General features: G+C 41.2%; 1 protein-coding gene across 2 annotated transcripts; it reads right to left on the bottom strand.

Annotated features, from left to right (window-relative positions):
- Positions 1–2463: 2463 nt before the first annotated feature.
- On the bottom strand, positions 2464–6823 carry LOC119010689 (immunoglobulin lambda-1 light chain-like). 2 transcript variants are annotated; one of them, XM_037083048.1, is made up of 4 exons: positions 6004–6823; positions 3511–3813; positions 3318–3395; positions 2464–2966 (listed from the first exon to the last, which is right to left on the bottom strand). In XM_037083048.1, exons 1-4 carry the CDS (start codon positions 6140–6142, stop codon positions 2851–2853), a joined length of 636 nt encoding a protein of 211 aa, XP_036938943.1. In that variant the 5' UTR covers positions 6143–6823; the 3' UTR covers positions 2464–2850. The 2 variants fall into 2 exon arrangements, with proteins under 2 accessions (XP_036938943.1, XP_036938945.1); XM_037083050.1 differs by having other exon boundaries at positions 2467–2960; positions 6004–6812.
- Between the last annotated feature and the right edge of the window lie 8307 nt (positions 6824–15130).

Genomic DNA, 15130 nt, shown 5'->3' with positions numbered 1-15130 from the left:
TTTTACTGATTCATCTGGATTATGTTTGAGTTTGTAATTGAATTATTTTCCTCTTTATTTTCTCATTGTGTTTGTGTTTGTCTCCTTTTTCCTCTCTGTGTGAAACAACAATAAACCTGCTGGAATATCTGATCAACATATAAATAAATAGAATATGAAATAAATCCCTCAGTTCAGTGTGTTTGTGACTGTGGCTGAGATGGAGGTGAAACATGTGAACCTGGGCTGTGGTTTACTGCTCTCTTCCTGTCACAAACACTGTTTGACGTCTGTTCATCTGTTGGTTTTTGTTCAGGCTGCTCGGATCATTTCTCACTGTGGGATCACTCTTATAACAGGAGCAGTAGTAGGTGGCTGAATGAAGGAGTTTAACTGTCTGGATCTTCAACTCACAGCCGTTCTGATTATTCACAGCCGAGAAATCATTTTTCTGAGGATGATTGTACCCTTTATCTACGGAACCACTATTCCTGCTAATATCAAGAATCCTTGTGAATGTTTCTGTGTCTTTCTTCTGGTACCAGTATACATAGCTGCCGTCACACTGGTCAGTTCCTCGACAGCTGAAGGAGACGTCTCCATTAACTCTCCTGGTCAATGTTAAATCGTCCTGAATCAGCTGTGCTGCCATGGCAACCAGCGCTGTAGAGAAGCAGACAGATAGATGAAGGTGAGTGTGACAGCGTTTGTTCCAGGTGGACTTTGTTGGCTCCTGATTGGCTGGAAACACTCACCTGAACACAGACAGCACAGAGCAGCAGCTGGGAGGAAAAGCATTTTGTGCAGTGGTGTTTCCTCTGGTGAACCTGGGGAGAAGTGGCGCTCTGACGCAGCTGAGGCCAAACCAGGACGAGCTGCCAGATCAGACGAAGGCCACGTGGTTTCTAACAGGTCCTCAGAGCTCCCATCAGCCCCTGCGGCTCACAGATAAGGCCGCCGCTGCCGATCGACGGCTCGGCTGAAGCTGCCGTGTGATAGAAATCGAAACCCACATTCATGTGAGCAGCAACACATTCAGGTTGGTGGTGAATTTAGTAGCACAGACTGTTATCTGTTGTTGAACAGCTGTGATGAAAAGACAAAATGACAAATCCACAAAACTTCTCGACTGTGATTTGAAGCCTTAAACGTCTCCTTACGTTTCTGTCATTTCACTGAATCATTTAATTTCTATGACACATCAAACCGTTTCCAGTACAAATACACACAGTACCCACCAGCAGAGATGTACTTCAACTAATACTGCAGTACTGTCTCAAGTGAAGTGACACAGTGCTGTGATCAGTTAGACTTCTATAGTTATAGTTAGTATAGCACATGTCAGAGTAATATGACTCCATCTACTGTAACAGGCAGCAGCAGAATAATATAGTAATAATATAGTTCATAATATAGTTGCAGTAGAAAAAGGATTTGAAGTATTTTAAGAAGTAGTACCAACAATAATGCCAGTAATACTCCTCATTTACTGCTGTGTGTTTTTTATCCACTAGATGTCACTGTGGGTTTGTCGCCAGTAAAATAAGAGGGCGGAGCGTCATCGTGTCATCATGGCGACCGTCATCAGCATCCCGTGGGTGTCCACACAGAGAGGAGCTGATGAGTGTGTACAGCAGCAGATATGAATCTGTTCTCAGTGGTTATTAGGACTCAGAAAAAACTGTTGAGAGCCAACCAGCACTTCCTTTCCTGCAGCAGACGGGCTGTGTGGGTTTCTGCTCTGCAGCCTCCTCACCGTTAGCTGCACTTTTTCACATGAACAACACAACGACAGTTACAACAGTTACAGCGCTCAGTACTCACTGTCTCAGCTTCCATCTGTCTTATTCACCTGGGAGACAAACCTGGGAGCTGAGAAGCTGAAATAAAAGATCTGTTGATTCTGTTTGATTGATTCTGTAAAGGTGACAGTTTACTGACAGTTTCTGCAGCCTGACACCAACTTGGAAGGCCACTGATGAAGCTGCTGTGTGATCATTTTATAGCAGTTGTAGCTTGAAAGCAGCTCGCTCTGCTGTTTGTTCATGTGTGGAAACAACAGTGTCATCAGCGTAGAGTTTGACATCCACACTGACACAATTATAAAAGGGGCTCAGCACTGAACCTGGTGGCACAGCCACACCTACTGACTTGTATATAATAGCTCTATGTTTCTGTTTGCTTCTCTTTCTTTAGCTTTGTTGTCCTTGTTTAGCTGTATGCTAATATTCACATCTTCCTCTACATTTGTTCTGGCTGCTGTGTGAAAGTATATTGAGAGCTAATTACAACCAGAGTCAAATGACTTGTAGGCGTCACCATACATGGTCCATGAAGTTGATTCTGTTTCTGATGATTTGCTCTGACGACAAACTGAAATCCATAAAAACAAACTGTTTCTAACACACACACTGTGATTTTTCACTTTATTGAGAATGTTACAGTGAAAGAATTGAACAAAGCTGCCACACTCTGCATAATGTATTAAAAAGAAAGACAAGAAGAGAAAAATATTAAAACAATCAAATATCTAGCAGACAGCTAATGATTCAGCTTCATGTTCTATTATTATACAAGTCACAATTCAAAGTGGAAATAAACTAGAGGATGAAAATAACACTATACCACGGAATTTATACTCAGTCACTGCAGATATATATGTGTATATACGTATTTATATATGTAGGATGACTGAATCTAACCTGTGCATCAAAAGATTCATTTTACAACCAACCACAAAACATGAACATTGACATTTGTGACTGCTGATCAAAGTGATCAATGAGACGAACTGATGAGATCTGATGGTGAGAAAAGGCGAGCAGGAAACAGTCAGTCAGCATGTGAGCAGCTGGTGGACGGTCCCTTGTTTCAGAGGATCCTCAGCAGAGAGAGTCCACAGCAGTACACCAGACTCTTCACTATCAGCACTGTGTAGAGCACACAGAGCAGCTTCACCCTGCACTGAGACTGGAAGGACACTGACACACACACACACAGACAGTGTTAGTTTCACATTTCACTGCACACACAGTCATTAGATTCATTCTCCATATAGAAATATTTATAGTGGAGCTTTAAGATATAATCCTCAAAGTTTCTATAGCTGCCTCAAAGGCCAAAATATAGTATAGTTGCCTTAAAACGTGTTATCTGTCAGAGTGTGGAGTGAAAGCTCTGTCACTGGTATTAGTTGTGCTGTTGGACACTCTAACAGAATCAGGGAGTGTCTGTTTAACTCCTTCAGTGATGAGCAGAAAGTGAACAGACTGATCTGCAGCCCTAACTGCAGCAGAACATTGGAGCTGTCCATGCAGAGAGGCAGCAGGTGATCTTACAGTCAGCTTGCTGCAGAGCTGGCAGGTCTGCTGGCTCTCTCTCTGGAGGACAGGAGGCTGCTGGAGCTGCTGGAACCTCTGAAACAGAAAAGAGGCCAAAAGAAATGTCAGTCCTCTGCTCCTCTGCCGTCTTTGACAGCGTCTCCACATGAAGCTGAATCACTGCTGAACACAGTCACCAAGCCTTCATTACCTTGTTCTGTTGGGACCTCCACTGTGCCCCACTCGTGCTGGACGGAGCAGTGGTATTTATACGTGGAGGTGGCGTTCCCTTCAACCAGCAAGATGGCGGCGGCGCGTTCCGACTCTCTGAGCTCCAGCTGCTCTCCCTCAGCAGGGAGCCACTGCTTCTGATCCTCCTTTCGTCTTTTCCAGGAGAAGCGGACCAGAGGAGGAAACATGGCTGAGGCCACACACAGCAGGGAGCTCCTCCCCTCCAGGTGGGCTCTGGATGCTGCTGGGTACACGCTCACCACGGGCTTCACTACCTGCTCATCTGAAGTTTGACAGCAGCAACAAGCAGCACAGACACACATTGACACAGTCAACAGCAGCTTCCAGCACTGCACTGCATTCAGTGTGATCCTGGAAACTACATGGACTCTGATCACTAAACTACTCATCAATACAGCACAAAGTTCAACACATAGACTGGATTCACCTGCACATCAAACACACTCATCATGTCATGTCATCATATGTTATATGGGGACAAACAACATCATGTGTTCAGCACTTCTTTCTTTCAATCTGCACATTCATCATTATTATGACTCTTACTAATAATAATATAACATCATATTTTCATACAATGGAAAATCTTCATCTGTATCATGATAAAAGACAGATTATAATAAAGGACATATTTACCCTCAAGTTTAATACACGCTGACATTTTAATGTTTACATTATTCACCACATATTGTAAATATTTTTAAAAATGCATCTTGAATTTCATGTTGTCTTAAATTCACTAAATTACAAATACATGTTTTCACATGACTAGTGTGAATAAAGACATTATTTAATATAAGAGAAGGTAAAACTTGATTTAATTATATGAAACATGATATAATTGTGATAATGATCGTCGCAAAATTTAAGACCTTCTCTAAATATTATGTTAATATATATCTTATAATGAAATATATTTTTACATTGACATAAAATACTTTTTAGTTGATTACAACATGTCTAACATATTACAGATTTAACATCCTGTACTTTAGTCCAGCTGCTAAAGAAAAACAGTTTATCAACAATATCACTAATTTGTATTTCAGTATTTTAAAATGTATACACAATTACAATGAAATGTTCAGTTCAATTTGAATAATAAATTATCTGTAATATAACATGAAGACAGGTGATAATTTATTGATCATCACATTTAGTGATCAAATGTCATAATATTATATTATAAATTAAAATACAATATCGAATAACATGATATACGTTTTTTTTTTAAAAAACAGTATGTTGTACACAATATTTACCATCATGTGCTGCATACATTTACTTATTTGGATACTTATTTGAAATTAGGTTTGGAATTATTATTTTTCATTGTTTAAATGATATGTTAAATTATGAGTCAATATATTCATTATTATGTTTAAAATATTTAAAAGTCTATCAACATAGAAAATACATAGTTTCAAGTGCCATTGTTCATCATACTGTAAAGTTTTTTTTTCAAAATATAATGTTTTTTTATATTGTAGTATAATTTCTTTATTATATATTTATTGTGATGCCATCTTCAGTGTTTGTCTTCATGTATAAATATATTTTACAGTTAAAGACATTTGTACCATCATATAAAATACAATGTCTTGATGCAGTTTGAGATTTAAAATCAGAAATGTAATTTAAAATGTAATTCTTGTAACATAATATGATATATAATATAATATAAAATGAATATATAACGCGTCTCAGTTGAATTATAATATGTGCAGTGTCATATACACAATATTTACCATCATACGTTTACACAATATATTTACTTTTAAATTGTGCTAAGCTTCATTTACTATTAATTGTTATATTTACATTAACATCAGATTAACAAGGAAACACATATATGTGTGTAACATTATATAACATCTGATATCACATCTTGAAATATATAAATTTATGTGCATATATTATATTTATTGTAACATCATGTTCAGTATGTTTTTGTCTTCATGTATAAATATATTTCACACTAAAAGACATTTGTACCATCATATGAAACACATTTGACCATTTATTAATGAATTATTAATGATCCTATACAACCTATTTAAAATTGTATGTTTTTCAAATATATTTACTGACATATATTAAATGATGTTTAATATCATATATGATGATGTTTTATAAAAACAAGAGATGGTGCTGAATTACTGAGAGGATCAAATACTGTATATTTGTAACATTGTCAACATCAAACTTTTTCTCTATGAATCAGTTTGATCTCCTGCAGAAATAAAGAAGAACTTCAGCTGTGCAGTGAGATTTAAACATCTTTTCAGGAGTTATGAACCTTTTTATGGAACAATAGCTGCACGGCCGCAAGAATTCTCTACTAATTATCAACAAACTAACATGTAAAGCCTGAAGCAGCAGAAACTCATTAAAAACACATTTTACACTTGTTCAATAAAACAACTGAAGGAAAATGAAGCTTTATTCTTACCTGTTACAACCAGTTTAGTTCCAGAGCCAAAGATCAGGTGTACACCTCCTCCCACAGTGAGACAGAGTAATACAAAAACCTGTGTGCTGTTGAACGTGTCGGCTGAGGTGAACGAGTCCAAATGATGAAGCAGGATCATGTTTCAGCTCCATGATGTGTTTCTCTAATGTTCATATCAACATGACTGTCTCTTCTTTTATTGTCTTTTTAGACACACTAGCAGTGTTGCTCTGTGGATGCTGATGTCTGTCGCTCCACTACTTTAGTCCACATGGATTGGACCTGGACCAAAGGATGGATGGATGGACTGACATGACATTTTCTACAGACATTCTTGGTCCCCAGAGGATGAACTTCATTCATTGACTTGGTTGATTCTGACTTGTTATCTAGCTCCACCAGCAGGTCCACCAGTTCCTGGTCCTCAGTTTGCGGCCCAGTCGACACCTGTTCCTGCTTCCTTGTCTGCAGGTCAGCAGACTGGCTCCAGAGCCGGACCGGCGGTCTTTCCTGATCCCCGTCCAGACCTCCAGCTGCCGGCCTCCTGCTCTGCCTTGCAGCAGTCCTCTGTTCCTGTTCTGCAGCAACCTGTCTGAGCTGAGCTGCAGCTGTCTCCAGTTCCTGTGCTGAATCAGTCTCCTGTGGCTGTGGTTCTGTAACCTCTTGTTTTCCTGACTCTGACAGCTCCACCAGCTCCAGTGGCAGCTCCTGCCAAATCTCTCAGGGGGGCAACTGTTGTGATGATGTCTGAGGTGACTCAGGGAAATGAAGGCAGCTGATATTGTCATGTTGCAGTGAACTATTTGTATAGTTTGGATGAACATTACACAGTGATCATCCACAGATGGGTCGACAATCATGAGTTCACCCTCAAGACCCCTTTAGATGTAAAGGTAACTACCTGTTAGAGCTAATAAAGGACAGTGGCACCGGGCCTGATAATGTGCAATTAATAAAACTATTTACAGTTCAACTGTTGACGAGATATAAATGCGGCGTTGGGAGAAGAAACTGTTCTTCAGTCTGTTTGTTTCAGATCTGATAGATCTATATCTCTTCCCAGAGGGCAGGGGTGTAAATGTCTCTGAGAGGGGGTGGTGTCGTCCCGATGACACGCTCTGCTGTCCCGTGTTGTGCAGCTGGAGAAACACTGTGCAGCAGCAGGTCAGGAGGCTTTCTGTCACTGACTGATAGAAGTTGGTCAGCAGTTGTTGAGGGAGGTGAGCGTGCTTTAGCTTTCTGAGGAAGTAATGTCTCGGCTGGGCCTTCACCGTCTGATGAGAGATGTAAGTACGATGAAAATTTAAATGAAACAAAAACACTCCGAAGAGGACAGCACACAGGCTATGAAAATTATCTACACTAAGTATATACAAAAGGTACAACAAAAAGTGCTCCACAAGGAGGAAATCAAATGGTTATGAAAGATTTTAAACTGAAAATCAAATCCTAATCAGAAAACTATTAAATCAAAATCACTCTTCTCAAGAGGAACAAATACAGAAAATAAAACTTGGCAATACTTCATTTGAGGAATGCAAGCCCGAATCCTGACAGCCCAGGCTGATCAGGATGATCCCGATGAAAGTCTGTCATGAGGTTGGTGTCTATGATGTGACGGGATGGTACCCATTGCCTGCCCTGGCCCTGGTTATGAACTGCCAACAGTCGCTTCACTTTGTACACTGGACCTCCTTCAATGACCTTGGATGGTGGTGGGGGCGTGGTGATCAGCACCATCTTGCTTTCCTTGACTGGCTTGACTTGACTTACATGGAAGGTTGGGTGTACCCGAAGGGACCGGGGCAGATGCAGTCGAACAGGCGCAGGACCAATAATCCTAGTGATGGGGAAGGGACCCACGAACTGAGGAGCTAACTTCTTGGATGGGACTTTGAGGTTCAAATCCTTCGCTGACAGCCATACTCTCTGACCCTGCTGATAGTTGGGAGCAGGACGCCTTCTAAGATCTGCCGTCCTTTCAACCTAGTCTCCCTGGCAGATCAGTACCTGTCGGGCGGCTGCCCAGATGCGTCGGCAACATCGAACCCATGGCGTAGGCGGAGGGAACCAACACTTCCATTTCATTGTCTGGAAACAGCGGGGGGTGCTAACCTAGGGCACAATGAAAGGGAGAAAGACCAGTAGCAGAGGTGGGCAACGAATTGTGAGCATACTCTACCCAGACCAGGTGTTTGCTCCATGTCGAAGGATGTCCTTAGGAAATCCGTGGACTCGAAACACATGGTTCATCATTTCCTCTGCCGTCTCCTTGGCGGATGGTAACTGGTGTGCCACTGCTGTGGTGTGCCAGTGTTTAGGATGAGAGTGGATGATGTGCGGCCTCCCATCCTGACGTTTTGTGGTCTGTTGCTAAGACAGTCCAGTATCCATATGCACAGTGAACTGTCTAGACCCAGGTTGCTCACTTTGAGGGGGATGACCCTGTTGAATACTCAGCTGAAGTCCACAAACAGCACTCTTACATATGTGTTGGGCTGATCCAGGTGTGTAAGGGCTGTGCTGACAGCATCCTCTGTCCACCTGCTACTTGAAGATTTCTATTTGATGTTACTTTATGTTTCTACCCAGAGGCAGATATTTAACTCTACTCCACTACATTTGTCTGACAACTTTAGTTACTTTTAACTTTTCAGATTACAGATTTTCATCACCTTCCTGTCCAGTGAAAACCATGAATCTCCAGATGTGTTGCTGTTGAACGTTTGTGATAAACTGAAGGAGGAAGTGTTCCTTTATGTGTTGACTTCTCTCTTCCTTTTCTCTTCCTTTTCTCTTCCTTCTTCAGCTGAATAAACTCTTATAGAATATGATGCATTGCAGCAGATTAAACTAGCCAACAGTGCATAAAGTAGTTACAGTGAGCTCAACCTGCAGTAAAATGGCACATCACATTAATGCAGCTGCAATATTAATCCAGAAACATCATATATAAGAGGAGAGCTCTGACCATGTTACTGCAAAGATTCACGGTGATACGACTTCCCTCCCTCAGTAGAAACTTCCTGATAGTTAAACTTGCTCTGGTGTGTCTAATTTTTTAATTGTCAGGTCATCCTGAATACTGAGCTGTATTTCTCTGAACAACACGATGAATTTGTAGCTCTGAGTTGTGGTAACGTTAGCCATGTTGACTTGACTGTGGGGGCTCGGGAAGTCACATTCTCCGGACTACAAAATTGGTGGGCGTGACTCGGGAAATCTCGTTAGAGAGACTACAGGAAACACCGAACATGACTTGTTGAAGTCACGTGAAAACACAAATTCAGAGGTGATGATTCTGATTCTGCTGAATCATATACCTTGAATTAAAAAATGGCGGGAGTAAGTGTGCTGACCAAAGATGATCATTGCACAAATACGTAAAATTTGAACAGTCGTCTTTGGCTTCATTTGCACTTTGATCACACCCGAGGTGAATTTGGAGGGGTTAGACCCACAGATCCTAAAAAGGGAGTTGTGTTACCAAGAGGCGTCTGCCTGTGCAGTCAGTAAGAAGGAAAATCACTAGACACGTATGTTACAGTGGGGTTGTTAACTATAGGTCTCCAACAGATCGCTCATAAGATTACATATGTGTATTACCCGGGATATATATGCATGGAGGTGTGTGTGCGGATGTGTGAGTTACTAAAAGGAAAGAAGCTAAGCGAGAGCTTACCAGACAACAAAGAATAACACAACGACCACACGGTGCACTATGGTCATCTCTCCCTCAACCAGTTGCGAATTGAGGTTCGTCATCTGCTGAATACAACGTACTGTTATCACACACAGCAGCAAAACTGGAGCTTTGATGAAGAAGTTTTCTCTGACTCTCTCTGGACCATTGTTCCTCTGAATCCTGCCATTCTGTCACTTTGACAGGATTCTGAATGCTTTCTGTTCAAACTCGGGTCGGTCAGTTATTCTACAAGCATTTTTTCTTATATTTACAGAAAATCTGTGAACATCCTGACAGCAATCAATAAATCAAACACTCTGACAGATAACAGAGAATCAATCCAGTATCTGTGGCTGCTGCAGGCCTCTAATAAGCCCGTCCAATGGTTTTATTGGACCCGTATGAAATGATTGGACAGGCTACCTGTCTGTCTACATACGTACCTGTCTGTCTGCTCACTCTGACCTTTGCACTCTGCATCACTGTGTATGACCGGAGTCTTCCACAGGACCAGGTGATGTTTTGCTAAAGCTGTTAGCGAGTTAGTGGAACATGATGGTGATCAAATCTAAACACCAAACACATTTTAGTACCAGATCCTTTGTTACCAGCCTGGTCTGTGTATCTTTTGGTCATTTGATTTTCCTTTCAGAAATGGATATTAAAATACTAAAAACTAGCAGTTATTTGATTTTGGTTTTAAAATAAAAAAAACTAAATTGAAATACAAGGGTTTTTCTTTTTCATGGTCAAAAAGGGATGAGTCAAATTTGGAAAATCTATTTCATATAACAAAAAATAAAATCACTAGAAAACGGAAATGGAAAAAAAAGCCTGTTTTTTCATATTCTGAGACTGGATGTTGTCATTTACAGGACGAAGCTGTGCAGAAGAAACAGGAGGCTACAGCAGGTTAATCTACCAGGACACATGGACATGGAACTATGAAACTACAATCAGTCAATGAGTAATTTGTCATTGTTTTGGTTTCTAATTTCAAAACGAAAACTGGACACAAATCCTTTCCTATTTCTTTGATTTTTGACTTCAAAAAGGAAATCTAATGGCTACAAAGTACACAGACTGACATGTGTCCAAGATTTGTCTTTTAAAATGTCCTGAAGTGAAATGATGTGGTGAAATGTGCTGAAAGGTGTTAAACAACAAGTGCTGCTGGAAGTGTTTTCATTCAGAGCACATTAGTGTTGTGAGGGACGGATGGACTTTATTCAGCAGCAGGACGTTGGGCTGTAAATATTTGATTCTGTTTGATATCATTTTATTGAAATATTCTGAAGTATGTTTGTTGTTTTACTGATTCATCTGGATTATGTTTGAGTTTGTAATTGAATTATTTTCCTCTTTATTTTCTCATTGTGTTTGTGTTTGTCTCCTTTTTCCTCTCTGTGTGAAACAACAATAAACCTGCTGGAATATCTGATCAACATATAAATAAATAGAATATGAGATAAATCCCTCAGTTCAGTGTGTTTGTGACTGTGGCTGAGATGGAGGTGAAACATGTGAACCTGGGCTGTGGTTTACTGCTCTCTTCCTGTCACAAACACTGTTTGACGTCTGTTCATCTGTTGGTTTTTGTTCAGGCTGCTCGGATCATTTCGCACTGTGGGGATCTCTCTTCACACAGGAGCAGTAGTAGGTGGCTGAATGAAGGAGTTTAACTTTCTTGATCTCCAACTCCCAGCCGTTCTGATTGTTTACAGCTGAGAAATCATTTATCTGAGGATGAGTACTGTACGACTTATCTATGTCACCATTACGCCTGTCAATATCAAAAATCACTCTGAATGTTTCTGTGTCTTTCTTCTGGTACCAGTATACATAGTCAAGGTCACACTGGCCAGTTCCTCGACAGCTGAAGGAGACGTCTCCATCAACTCTCCTGGTCAATGTTAAATCCTGCTGAATCAGCTGTGCTGCCATGGCAACCAGCGCTGTAGAGAAGCAGACAGATAGATGAAGGTGAGTGTGACAGTGTTTGTTCCAGGTGGACTTTGTTGGCTCCTGATTGGCTGGAAACACTCACCTGAACACAGACAGCACAGAGCAGCAGCTGGGAGGAAAAGCATTTTGTGCAGTGGTGTTTCCTCTGGTGAACCTGGGGAGAAGTGGCGCTCTGACGCAGCTGAGGCCAAACCAGGACGAGCTGCCAGATCAGACGAGGGCCACGTGGTTTCTAACAGGTCCTCAGAGCTCCCATCAGCCCCTGCGGCTCACAGATAAGGCCGCCGCTGCCGATCGACGGCTCAGCTGAAGCTGCCGTGTGACAGAAATAGAAACTGACTGACTGATAGAAACTGACTTAGCTCTGCAATCTGACTCTGAATTTATAGAAGCACAGAGCCACACAGAAAAAAGAGTCCTGAGAGTTTAGTTTATAGTTAAAACTTAATGTTTCATTACATCTGACAAATTGTTACAGAAACCTGGAATTTGTATTTACACAGTTGTGTTGGCAAATCACACAAAATACAAATGTGTAAATATTGTTGCTGTAACGCAGGTTACAAATGATCTTCTGGAGCTTTGATGAAGAAGTTTTCTCTGACTCTCTCTGGACCATTGTTCCTCTGAATCCTGCCATTCTGTCAGTCTGACAGGATTCTGAATGCTTTCTGTTCAAACTCAAGCATTTTTTGTTTTATTGATAGAAAATCTGTGAACATCCTGACAGCAATCAATAAATCAAACACTCTGACAGATAACAGAGAATAAATCCAGTATCTGTGGCTGCTGCAGGCCTCTAATCAGCACACATAAACAAACTTGTACGATCCTGCTTTTTCCAACTCCGGAACATGTCAAAAATCAAATTGATGCTAACAACCAGCCATCTTGAACTTCTAATCCACACCTGATTTTCTCTCACCTTGACTAATGCAAGGCTCTCTTCACCTGTCTCAGCCGTGCAGCCCTGTCTCGCCTGCAGCTCGTACAAAACGCTGCAGCCAGACTACAAACCAAAACCAATCGCAGATCCCACATCACACCAGTTCTTGCATCCCTTCAATGGCTCCCAGTAAAATACAGAATAGACTTCAAGACACTACTCCTCACATACAAGGCCCTTCATGGTCTTGCCCCTCCCTACATTTCTGAACTGTTGCACCCTTACTGCACCTCTAGACCACTCAGATCTTCTGACCTCGGCCTCCTATCTGTACCCGCTGCTTCCTCAAATCTAAGGGTAACGATGCTTCTGCCGTCAGGGCCCCATCCCTCTGGAACAGTCTGCCCTCTTCTGTCAGAGCAGCTGAATCACTAAATATATTCAAAAAACTTCTCAAAACCCATCTCTACCTTCTTGCATTCCCTACAATACAACTGTAATTATTTTTTGCAGATATCTGTACATGCATGTTTGGTTTATTTTATCTTATCTAACTTATTTTGTTTACATTTGTTTTTTAATGATATATTTAATGATGTTTTATCTTCACGGTTCCCTGTACAGCACTTTGCAAACTTAGTTTTGAAAAAAGTGCTTTTAAATCAAAACTTACTTACTTACTATGTGTCCAAGATTTGTCTTTTAAAATGTCCTGAAGTGAAATGATGTGGTGAAATGTGCTGAAAGGTGTTAAACAACAAGTGCTGCTGGAAGTGTTTTCATTCAGAGCACATTAGTGTTGTGAGGGACGGATGGACTTTATTCAGCAGCAGGACGTTGGGCTGTAAATATTTGATTCTGTTTGATATCATTTTATTGAAATATTCTGAAGCATGTTTGTTGTTTTACTGATTCATCTGGATTATGTTTGACTTTGTAATTGAATTATTTTCCTCTTTATTTTCTCATTGTGTTTGTGTTTGTCTCCTTTTTCCTCTCTGTGTGAAACAACAATAAGCCTGCTGGAATATCTGATCAACATATAAATAAATAGAATATGAAATAAATCCCTCAGTTCAGTGTGTTTGTGACTGTAGCTGAGATGGAGGTGAAACATGTGAACCTGGGCTGTGGTTTACTGCTCTCTTCCTGTCACAAACACTGTTTGACGTCTGTTCATCTGTTGGTTTTTGTTCAGGCTGCTCGGATCATTTCTCACTGTGGGATCACTCTTATAACAGGAGCAGTAGTAGGTGGCTGAATGAAGGAGTTTAACTTTCTGGATCTTCAACTCACAGCCGTTCTGATTATTTACAACTGAGAAATCATTTTTCTGAGGATGATCGTACCTGTTACCTATGTTACAACCGTTCCTCCAAAGATACAGAATCCTAATGAATGTTTCTGTGTCTTTCTTCTGGTACCAGACTACATAGCTGTAGTCACACTGTTCAGTTCCTCGACAGCTGAAGGAGACGTCTCCATCAACTCTCCTGGTCAATGTTAAATCGTCCTGAATCAGCTGTGCTGCCATGGCAACCAACGCTGTAGAGAAGCAGACAGATAGATGAAGGTGAGTGTGACAGTGTTTGTTCCAGCTGGACTTTGTTGGCTCCTGATTGGCTGGAAACACTCACCTGAACACAGACAGCACAGAGCAGCAGCTGGGAGGAAAAGCATTTTGTGCAGTGGTGTTTCCTCTGGTGAACCTGGGGAGAAGTGGCGCTCTGACGCAGCTGAGGCCAAACCAGGACGAGCTGCCAGATCAGACGAGGGCCACGTGGTTTCTAACAGGTCCTCAGAGCTCCCATCAGCCCCTGCGGCTCACGGATAAGGCCGCCGCCGCCGATCGACGGCTCGGCTGAAGCTGCCGTGTGATAGAAACAGAAACCGACCGACTGATAGAAACTGACTTAGCTCTGCAATCTGACTCTGAATTTATAGAAGCACAGAGCCACACAGAAAAAAGAGTCCTGAGAGTTTAGTTTGTAGTTAAAACTTAATGTTTCATTACATCTGACAAACTGTTACAGAAACCTGGAATTTGTTTTTACACAGTTGTGTTGGCAAATCACACAAAATACAAATGTGTAAATATTGTTGCTGTAACGCAGGTTACAAATGATCTTCAGGAGCTTTGATGAAGAAGTTTTCTCTGACTCTCTCTGGACCATTGTTCCTCTGAATCCTGCCATTCTGTCAGTCTGACAGGATTCTGAATGCTTTCTGTTCAAACTCGGGTCGGTCAGTTATTCTAGAAGTTTTTTGTTTGATTTATAGAAAATCTGTGAACATCCTGACAGCAATCAATAAATCAAACACTCTGACAGATAACAGAGAATAAATCCAGTATCTGTGGCTGCTGCAGGCCTCTAATCAGCACACATAAACAAACTTGTACAATCCTGCTTTTTCCAACTCCGGAACATCTCAAAACTCAAATCGATGCTAACAACCAGCCATCTTGAACTTCTAATCCACACCTGATTTTCTCTCACCTTGACTAATGCAATGCTCTCTTCACCTGTCTCAGCCGTGCAGCCCTGTCTCGCCTGCAGCTCGTACAAAACGCTGCAGCCAGACTACAAACC

This window comes from Acanthopagrus latus, chromosome 21 (assembly GCF_904848185.1).
Source record: "Acanthopagrus latus isolate v.2019 chromosome 21, fAcaLat1.1, whole genome shotgun sequence".
Classification (NCBI taxonomy): Eukaryota; Metazoa; Chordata; class Actinopteri; order Spariformes; family Sparidae; genus Acanthopagrus; species Acanthopagrus latus.
This window is presented reverse-complemented; position numbering and strand designations above follow the sequence as displayed.

Excerpts from the sequence above, each read along its gene's own strand:
- LOC119010689 (XM_037083048.1), bottom strand. The coding sequence starts at position 6,142 with ATGATCCTGCTTCATCATTTGGACTCGTTCACCTCAGCCGACACGTTC. Across the intron at positions 3,396-3,510 it reads GGAGGTCCCAACAGAACAAG|AGGTTCCAGCAGCTCCAGCA; the intron begins GTAATGAAGGCT and ends TTTCTGTTTCAG. Across the intron at positions 2,967-3,317 it reads AGCTCTGCAGCAAGCTGACT|TGTCAGTGTCCTTCCAGTCT; the intron begins GTAAGATCACCT and ends TGTGTGTGTGTG.